Source organism: Oncorhynchus masou, chromosome 15 (genome assembly GCF_036934945.1).
Source record: "Oncorhynchus masou masou isolate Uvic2021 chromosome 15, UVic_Omas_1.1, whole genome shotgun sequence".
Classification (NCBI taxonomy): domain Eukaryota; kingdom Metazoa; phylum Chordata; class Actinopteri; order Salmoniformes; family Salmonidae; genus Oncorhynchus; species Oncorhynchus masou.
The window spans coordinates 75,565,208-75,575,818 of NC_088226.1; the positions used below are offsets into that span (position 1 = coordinate 75,565,208).

The 10,611-nt window shown below is 48.8% G+C and overlaps 1 protein-coding gene across 4 annotated transcripts in view; it reads left to right on the forward strand.

The window, feature by feature from the left end:
* ice2 (interactor of little elongator complex ELL subunit 2) overlaps positions 1-10,611 on the forward strand; it is a 63,152-nt gene that overhangs the window by 14,232 nt on the left and 38,309 nt on the right. For all 4 annotated transcript variants that reach the window (XM_064990253.1, XM_064990255.1, XM_064990254.1 and 1 more), the window contains exon 8: positions 7,651-7,832. In XM_064990253.1, coding sequence (XP_064846325.1) covers positions 7,651-7,832 — 182 coding nt within the window. The remainder of the gene's footprint in view (positions 1-7,650; positions 7,833-10,611) is intronic.

Below are 10,611 nucleotides of genomic sequence, written 5' to 3' on the forward strand. Positions count from 1 at the left end.
AGCGATTTTCTAGGTTAGCTACATCGCAGCCACTACCAGCTAGCCTACTCCAGCAGTACTGTATCATTTCAATCATTTTAGTCAATAAGATTCTTGCTACGTAAGCTTAACTTTCTGAACATTCGAGACGTGTAGTCCACTTGTCATTCCAATCTCCTTTGCATTAGCGTAGCCTCTTCTGTACCCTGTCAACTATGTGTCTATCTATCCCTGTTCTCTCCTCTCTGCACAGACCATACAAACGCTCCACACCGCGTGGCCGCGGCCACCCTAATCTGGTGGTCCCAGCGCGCACGACCCACGTGGAGTTCCTGGTCTCCGGTAGCCTCTGGAACTGCCGATCTGCGGCCAACAAGGCAGAGTTCATCTCAGCCTATGCCTCCCTCCAGTCCCTCGACTTCCTGGCACTGACGGAAACATGGATCACCACAGATAACACTGCTACTCCTACTGCTCTCTCTTCGTCCGCCCACGTGTTCTCGCACACCCCGAGAGCTTCTGGTCAGCGGGGTGGTGGCACCGGGATCCTCATCTCTCCCAAGTGGTCATTCTCTCTCTCCCCTTACCCATCTATCTATCGCCTCCTTTGAATTCCATGCTGTCACAGTTACCAGCCCTTTCAAGCTTAACATCCTTATCATTTATCGCCCTCCAGGTTCCCTCGGAGAGTTCATCAATGAGCTTGATGCCTTGATAAGCTCCTTTCCTGAGGACGGCTCACCTCTCACAGTCCTGGGCGACTTTAACCTCCCCACGTCTACCTTTGACTCATTCCTCTCTGCCTCCTTCTTTCCACTCCTCTCCTCTTTTGACCTCACCCTCTCACCTTCCCCCTACTCACAAGGCAGGCAATACGCTCGACCTCATCTTTACTAGATGCTGTTCTTCCACTAACCTCATTGCAACTCCCCTCCAAGTCTCCGACCACTACCTTGTATCCTTTTCCCTCTCGCTCTCATCCAACACTTCCCACACTGCCCCTACTCGGATGGTATAGCGCCGTCCCAACCTTCGCTCTCTCTCCCCGCTACTCTCTCCTCTTCCATCCTATCATCTCTTCCCTCTGCTCATACCTTCTCCAACCTTTCTCCTGAGTCTGCCTCCTCAACCCTCCTCTCTTCCCTTTCTGCATCCTTTGACTCTCTATGTCCCCTATCCTCCAGGCCGGCTCGGTCCTCCCCTCCCGCTCCGTGGCTCGATGACTCATTGCGAGCTCACAGAACAGAGCTCCGGGCAGCCGAGCGGAAATGGAGGAAAACTCGCCTCCCTGCGGACCTGGCATCCTTTCACTCCCTCCTCTCTACATTTTCCTCCTCTGTCTCTGCTGCTAAAGCCACTTTCTACCACTCTAAATTCCAAGCATCTGCCTCTAACCCTAGGAAGCTCTTTGCCACCTTCTCCTCCCTCCTGAATCCTCCTCCCCCTCCCCCCCCTCCTCCCTCTCTGCAGATGACTTCGTCAACCATTTTGAAAAGAAGGTCGACGACATCCGATCCTCGTTTGCTAAGTCAAACGACACCGCTGGTTCTGCTCACACTGCCCTACCCTGTGCTCTGACCTCTTTCTCCCCTCTCTCTCCAGATGAAATCTCGCTTCTTGTGACGGCCGGCCACCCAACAACCTGCCCGCTTGACCCTATCCCCTCCTCTCTTCTCCAGACCATTTCCGGGGACCTTCTCCCTTACCTCACCTCGCTCATCAACTCATCCCTGACCGCTGGCTACGTCCCTTCCGTCTTCAAGAGAGCGAGAGTTGCACCCCTTCTGAAAAAACCTACACTCGATCCCTCCGATGTCAACAACTACAGACCAGTATCCCTTCTTTCTTTTCTCTCCAAAACTCTTGAACGTGCCGTCCTTGGCCAGCTCTCCCGCTATCTCTCTCAGAATGACCTTCATGATCCAAATCAGTCAGGTTTCAAGACTAGTCATTCAACTGAGACTGCTCTTCTCTGTATCACGGAGGCGCTCCGCACTGCTAAAGCTAACTCTCTCTCCTCTGCTCTCATCCTTCTAGACCTATCGGCTGCCTCCGATACTGTGAACCATCAGATCCTCCTCTCCACCCTCTCCGAGTTGGGCATCTCCGGCGCGGCCCACGCTTGGATTGCGTCCTACCTGACAGGTCGCTCCTACCAGGTGGCGTGGCGAGAATCTGTCTCCTCGCCACGCGCTCTCACCACTGGTGTCCCCCAGGGCTCTGTTCTAGGCCCTCTCCTATTCTCGCTATACACCAAGTCACTTGGCTCTGTCATAACCTCACATGGTCTCTCCTATCATTGCTATGCAGACGACACACAATTAATCTTCTCCTTTCCCCCTTCTGATGACCAGGTGGCGAATCGCATCTCTGCATGTCTGGCAGACATATCAGTGTGGATGACGGATCACCACCTCAAGCTGAACCTCGGCAAGACGGAGCTGCTCTTCCTCCCGGGGAAGGACTGCCCGTTCCATGATCTCGCCATCACGGTTGACAACTCCATTGTGTCCTCCTCCCAGAGCGCTAAGAACCTTGGCGTGATCCTGGACAACACCCTGTCGTTCTCAACCAACATCATGGCGGTGGCCCGTTCCTGTAGGTTCATGCTCTACAACATCCGCAGAGTACGACCCTGCCTCACACAGGAAGCGGCGCAGGTCCTAATCCAGGCACTTGTCATCTCCCGTCTGGATTACTGCAACTCGCTGTTGGCTGGGCTCCCTGCCTGTGCCATTAAACCCCTACAACTCATCCAGAACGCCGCAGCCCGTCTGGTGTTCAACCTTCCCAAGTTCTCTCACGTCACCCCGCTCCTCCGCTCTCTCCACTGGCTTCCAGTTGAAGCTCGCATCCGCTACAAGACCATGGTGCTTGCCTACGGAGCTGTGAGGGGAACGGCACCGCAGTACCTCCAGGCTCTGATCAGGCCCTACACCCAAGCAAGGGCACTGCGTTCATCCACCTCTGGCCTGCTCGCCTCCCTACCATTGAGGAAGTACAGTTCCCGCTCAGCCCAGTCAAAACTGTTCGCTGCTCTGGCCCCCCAATGGTGGAACAAACTCCCTCACGACGCCAGGACAGCGGAGTCAATCACCACCTTCCGGAGACACCTGAAACCCCACCTCTTCAAGGAATACCTAGAATAGGATAAGTAATCCTTCTCACCACCCCCCCCCTTAATGATTTAGATGCACTATTGTAAAGTGGCTGTTCCACTGGATGTCAGAAGGTGAATTCACCAATTTGTAAGTCGCTCTGGATAAGAGCGTCTGCTAAATGACTTAAATGTAATGTAATGTAATGTAAAAACCTCTTTACAGAAAGTGTCTAGGCTGACTCGAACATAAGGGAAGTATTTTTGTTGCAGTGGGGTCAGTAAAAAAATATACTTTAAGGAAAATTATACAATATGTTGTATCGTAATAGAATAAACGTGGCAAAAACAAATGTAGAATTTCACCATTGAATTGCTATAGCTTCCAAAATATTTTTACGTTGGTGGGTAAGAGCCAAGATGGAGCCTTGGTGGCTTCAACACAATGGTGGGGGAGTGCCAAGATGGAGGCGCGTGGCTTCAAAACAGTGCCCCCTGTCAGTCATCTAGTGCATCCTAAGAAAAATTATTTGGCCCGGGTGTGGGGGCCCAAAACAAGCAAAGCAAAACGAGAGCAGAGACTTACAGGTTGACTGCTGGGGCCCATTCCATGGTAAAACAGTCAGTAAGGTGGGTAATCCTGATATACCGAGGGAAGTACAAAGTAAATAGAGTCCAGAGCCAATAGGTGATGAGAGGAACAGTCAACAAGCCGGTGATCGGAGGAAGGCTCCAGGCAGGTGGAAATGATCACACAATAAACTTGGATATCAGTCACCTAGCGTGCTAGGTTGAGAAAGTTACGGAACTCCGGTAGAGCTTCATAGAGTTCTCCGGTAGAACTTCATAGAGAACAGGCCGAAAAGTTGACCAAACAAAAAGGAGAACGAAAATCAAACCAAGAACAGATGAGGTCCTAAACAGTTGGAAAGTAATTATATGCTAGCATGGCTAGTGGCTAACATTAGCCAGCTCAAGCTATTGAGCTAGGGAGCTAGCATATGAACTCAGTAGCAAAGTAGGTTCTCTTATTGACGGTGGCAATAGTACATTGAGGGTAGTTAGGATGTTATCAGAAAATAAGTTAATATATATACAGTACCAGTCAAAAGTTTGGACACACCTACTCATTTAAGGGGTTTTCTTAATTTGTACTATTTTCTACATTGTAGAATAATAGTGAAGACATCAAAACTAAGAAGTAACACACATGGAATCATGTAGTAACCAAAAAAGTGTTAAACAAATGAAAATATTTTTTAGATTCTTGAAAATCGCCACCCTTTGCCTTGATGACAGCTTTGCACACTTGACATTCACTCAACCAGCTTCACCTAGAATGCTTTTCCAACAGTCTTGAAGCAGTTCCCACATATGCTGAGCACTTGTTGGCTGCTTTTCCTTCCCTCTGAGGTCCAACTCATCCCAAACCATCTCAATTGGGTTGAGGTTGGGTTATTGTGGAGGCCAGGTCATCTGATGCAATTGGGTTGAGGTTGGGTGATTGTGGAGGCCAGGTCATCTGATGCAGCACTCCATCACTCTCGTTGGTCAAATAGCCCTTACACAGCCTGGAGGTGTGTTGGGTCATTGTCCTGTTGAAAACAAATAATTGTCCCACTATGCTGTGGTAGCCATGCTGGTTAAGTATGCCTTGAATTCTATATAAATCACTGACCGTGTCACCAGCAAAGCACCATCACACCACCACCTCCATGCTTCATAGTGCAAACCACACATGCGGAGATCATCCGTTCACCTGCTCTGCATCTCACAAAGACTCCGTAGTTGGAACCAAAAATCTAAAATTGGGACTCATCAGACCGAAGGACAGATTTCCACCTGTCTAATGTCCATTGCTTGTGTTTCTTGGCCCAAGTATGTCTCCTCTTATTATTGGTGTCCTTTTAGTAGAGGTTAGTAGTAGAGGAAGAATTGTTTAACACATTTTTGGTTACTACATGATTCCATATGTTATTTCATAGTTTCAACACACCTGATTCTGTTTTGTATTTATTTCTCGTATTATTATTTTTTCTATTATTTCAAAACATTTCTCTCTGCATTGTTGGGAAGAGCCCATTTCATTATTAGTCTACACCTGTTGTTTACGAAGCATGGGGCTAATAACATTTGATTTGACAGTGTATGAACAGAAAGGTGTGTACAGCACTAGTTACATTGGATGAGCCTTCACTAGAATACAGTATATACCTATAACGTGGGTAAAACAGTATGGAAACATTATTACATTGACCTTTGTCCAATGATTCTATGTACGTAGGGCAACATTCTCTAGGGTGCTGGGTAGAGTACCGGGTGGGACCCGGCTAGTGACAGTGTCTAGGTCCAGGGGAGAGTACCGGGTGGTAGCCGGCTAGTGACAGTGTCTAAGGTCCAGGGGAGAGTACCGGGTGGTAGCCGACTAGTGACAGTGTCTAAGGTTCAGGGGAGAGTACCGGGTGGTGGCCGGCTAGTGACATTGTCTAAGGTTCAGGGCACTTTGTTCCTGTGCTGTTGTTTGTGCCTATTTTATTGCCTTACAGAGCTGGTCTGTTTGTACACGTCCATGTTCCCAATCACTTTGCTGTGGTTAAATGCGGTGGTTCACACTTTAATTTTGCATTTTGAATGCTGCCATCTATTCACATTTTTAGGTTTGGATAAGTTCTAATCATCACAGTCGTAACAACATCCTCTATGCACTTCCTGGTGAACCCAGTCACAGTAGTAACAACATCCTCTATGCACTTCCTGGTGAACCCAGTCACAGTAGTAACAACATCCTCTATGCACTTCCTGGTGAACCCAGTCACAGTAGTAACAACATCTTCTATGCACGTCCTGGTGAACCCAGTCACAGTAGTAACAACATCCTCTATGCACGTCCTGGTGAACCCAGTCACAGTAGTAACAACATCCTCTATGCACTTCCTGGTGAACCCAGTCACAGTAGTAACAACATCCTCTATGCACTTCCTGGTGAACCCAGTCACAGTCAAAACAACATCCTCTATGCACTTCCTGGTGAACCCAGTCACAGTCAAAACAACATCCTCTATGCACTTCCTGGTGAACCCAGTCACAGTAGTAACAACGTCCTCTATGCACTTCCTGGTGAACCCAGTCACAGTAGTAACAACATCCTCTATGCACTTCCTGGTGAACCCAGTCACAGTCAAAACAACATCCTCTATGCACTTCCTGGTGAACCCAGTCACAGTAGTAACAACATCCTCTATGCACTTCCTGGTGAACCCAGTCACAGTAGTAACAACATCCTCTATGCACTTCCTGGTGAACCCAGTCACAGTAGTAACAACATCCTCTATGCACTTCCTGGTGAACCCAGTCACGGTAGTAACAACATCCTCTATGCACTTCCTGGTGAACCCAGTCACAGTAGTAACAACATCCTCTATGCACTTCCTGGTGAACCCAGTCACAGTCAAAACAACATCCTCTATGCACTTCCTGGTGAACCCAGTCACAGTCAAAACAACATCCTCTATGCACTTCCTGGTGAACCCAGTCACAGTAGTAACAACATCCTCTATGCACTTCCTGGTGAACCCAGTCACAGTCAAAACAACATCCTCTATGCACTTCCTGGTGAACCCAGTCACAGTCAAAACAACATCCTCTATGCACTTCCTGGTGAACCCAGTCACAGTCAAAACAACATCCTCTATGCACTTCCTGGTGAACCCAGTCACAGTAGTAACAACATCCTCTATGCACTTCCTGGTGAACCCAGTCACAGTAGTAACAACATCCTCTATGCACTTCCTGGTGAACCCAGTCACAGTAGTAACAACATCCTCTATGCACTTCCTGGTGAACCCAGTCACAGTAGTAACAACATCCTCTATGCACTTCCTGGTGAACCCAGTCACGGTAGTAACAACATCCTCTATGCACTTCCTGGTGAACCCAGTCACGGTAGTAACAACATCCTCTATGCACTTCCTGGTGAACCCAGTCACGGTAGTAACAACATCCTCTATGCACTTCCTGGTGAACCCAGTCACGGTAGTAACAACATCCTCTATGCACTTCCTGGTGAACCCAGTCACAGTAGTAACAACATCCTCTATGCACTTCCTGGTGAACCCAGTCACAGTCAAAACAACATCCTCTATGCACTTCCTGGTGAACCCAGTCACAGTAGTAACAACAGCCTCTATGCACCTCCTGGTGAACCCAGTCACAGTAGTAACAACATCCTCTATGCACTTCCTGGTGAACCCAGTCACAGTAGTAACAACATCCTCTATGTACTTCCTGGTGAACCCAGTCACAGTAGTAACAACAGCCTCTATGCACCTCCTGGTGAACCCAGTCACGGAGTCAGTGTATATGTCCATACTATTCCCAGAGGTGACCCGGAACATTTCCCAGTCCACGTGATCAAAACTGTTTTGAAGCATAGATTCCAATTGGTCAGACCAGCGTTGAACAGTCCAATGAGAGATCTACAATGTTCAGACCTGCCATAAAGTCAACATCTGTTTAATAAACTAGTTTTCGTGATGTGAACCAGCAGACCTGTAAGTAATGTATCTGTATTGCAGGCAGTAGCCAGAGTAAGACGGTGTACATCGACCCTCCACTGCTGCAGACAGAGATGACTGTGAGAGAGAGGAGTCTGCTGTTCCATGAGGAGAGCATGAAGCTGTCAGTCAACAAGACTGGAACCAAGAATGTCTTCCACCTCATGACTGAGACTCCAGCTATGAACAAACAACTACCCGCTGTATGTAGCCTAACCCTGACCTGAACCCTATATCTCCTAGGTGTATGTACCCTAACCCTGACCTTAACCCTACATCTCCTAGCTGTCTGTACCCTAACCCCTAACCCTGACCTTAACCCTACATCTCCTAGCTGTCTGTACCCTAACCCCTAACCCTGACGTTAACCCTACATCTCCTAGCTGTATGTACCATGACCTTAACCCTACATCTCCTAGCTGTATGTACCCTAACCCCTAACCCTGACCTTAACCCTAGGTATCCTAGCTGTCTGTACCCTAACCCTGACTTTAACCCTACATCTCCTAGCTGTATGTACCCTAACCCCAAACCCTGACCTTAACCCTAGGTCTCCTAGCTGTCTGTACCCTAACCCCTAACCCTGATCTTAACCCTACATCTCCTAGCTGTCTGTACCCTAACCCCTAACCTAACCCTTCATCTCCTAGCTGTATGTACCCTAACCCAAACCTTAACCCTACATCTCCTAGCTGTTTGTACCCTAACCCCTAACCCTGACCTTAACCCTAGGTCTCCTAGCTGTCTGTACCCTAACCCTGACCTTAACCCTACATCTCCTAGCTGTATGGACCCTAACCTTAACCCTATATCTCCTAGCTGTCTGTACCCTAACCCCTAACCTTAACCCTACATCTCCTAGGTGTCTGTACCCTAACCCCTAACCCTGACCTTAACCCTTCATCTCCTAGCTGTATGTAGCCTAACCCCTAACCCTGACCCCTGACCTTAACCCTACATCTCCTAGCTGTCTGTACCCTAACCCCTAACCCTGACCTTAACCCTACATCTCCTAGCTGTCTGTACCCTAACCCTGACCTTAACCCTACATCTCCTAGCTGTCTGTAGCCTAACCCTGACCTTAACCCTAGGTCTCCTAGCTGTCTATACCCTAACCCCTAACCCTGACCTTAACCCTACATCTCCTAGCTGTATGTACCCTAACCTTAACCCTACATTTCCTAGCTGTCTGTACCCTAACCCCTAACCTTAACCCTACATCTCCTAGCTGTCTGTACCCTAACCCTAACCCTGACCTTAACCCTACATCTCCTAGCTGTCTGTACCCTAACCCCTAACCCTGTCCTTAACCCTACATCTCCTAGCTGTCTGTACCTTAACCCCTAACCCTGACCTTAACCCTAGGTCTCCTAGCTGTCTGTACCCTAACCCCTAACCCTGATCTTAACCCTACATCTCCTAGCTGTCTGTACCCTAACCCCTAACCTAACCCTACATCTCCTAGCTGTCTGTACCCTAACCCCTAACCTAACCCTACATCTCCTAGCTGTATGTACCTTAACCCTACATCTCCTAGCTGTTTGTACCCTAACCCCTAACCCTGACCCCTGACCTTAACCCTACATCTCCTGGCTGTCTGTACCCTAACCCCTAACCCTGACCTTAACCCTACATCTCCTAGCTGTCTGTACCCTAACCCTGACCTTAACCCTACATCTCCTAGCTGTCTGTAGCCTAACCCTGACCTTAACCCTAGGTCTCCTAGCTGTCTATACCCTAACCCCTAACCCTGACCTTAACCCTACATCTCCTAGCTGTATGTAGCCTAACCCCGAACCCTGACCTTAACCCTACATCTCCTAGCTGTCTGTACCTTAACCCTAACCCTGACCTTAACCCTACATCTCCTAGCTGTATGTACCCTAACCCTGACCTTAACCCTACATCTCCTAGCTGTATGTACCCTAACCTTAACCCTACATCTCCTAGCTGTCTGTACCCTAACCCCTAACCCTGACCTTAACCCTACATCTCCTAGCTGTCTGTACCCTAACCCTGTCCTTAACCCTAGGTCTCCTAGCTGTCTGTACCCTAACCCCTAACCCTGACCTTAACCCTCGGTCTCCTAGCTGTCTATACCCTAACCCCTAACCCTGACCTTAACCCTACATCTCCTAGCTGTATGTAGCCTAACCCCGAACCCTGACCTTAACCCTACATCTCCTAGCTGTCTGTACCTTAACCCTAACCCTGACCTTAACCCTACATCTCCTAGCTGTCTGTACCCTAACCCTGTCCTTAACCCTAGGTCTCCTAGCTGTCTGTACCCTAACCCCTAACCCTGACCTTAACCCTCGGTCTCCTAGCTGTCTATACCCTAACCCTGACCTTAACCCTACATCTCCTAGCTGTCTGTACCTTAACCCCTAACCCTGACCTTAACCCTAGGTCTCCTAGCTGTCTGTACCCTAACCCCTAACCCTGATCTTAACCCTACATCTCCTAGCTGTCTGTACCCTAACCCCTAACCTAACCCTACATCTCCTAGCTGTCTGTACCCTAACCCCTAACCTAACCCTACATCTCCTAGCTGTATGTACCCTAACCTTAACCCTATATCTCCTAGCTGTCTGTACCCTAACCCCTAACCTTAACCCTAGGTCTCCTAGCTGTCTGTACCCTAACCCCTAACCCTGACCTTAACCCTTCATCTCCTAGCTGTATGTAGCCTAACCCCTAACCCTGACCCCTGACCTTAACCCTACATCTCCTAGCTGTCTGTACCCTAACCCCTAACCCTGACCTTAACCCTACATCTCCTAGCTGTCTGTACCCTAACCCTGACCTTAACCCTACATCTCCTAGCTGTCTGTAGCCTAACCCCGAACCCTGACCTTAACCCTACATCTCTTAGCTGTCTGTACCTTAACCCTAACCCTGACCTTAACCCTACATCTCCTAGCTGTCTGTACCCTAACCCTGTCCTTAACCCTAGGTCTCCTAGCTGTCTGTACCCTAACC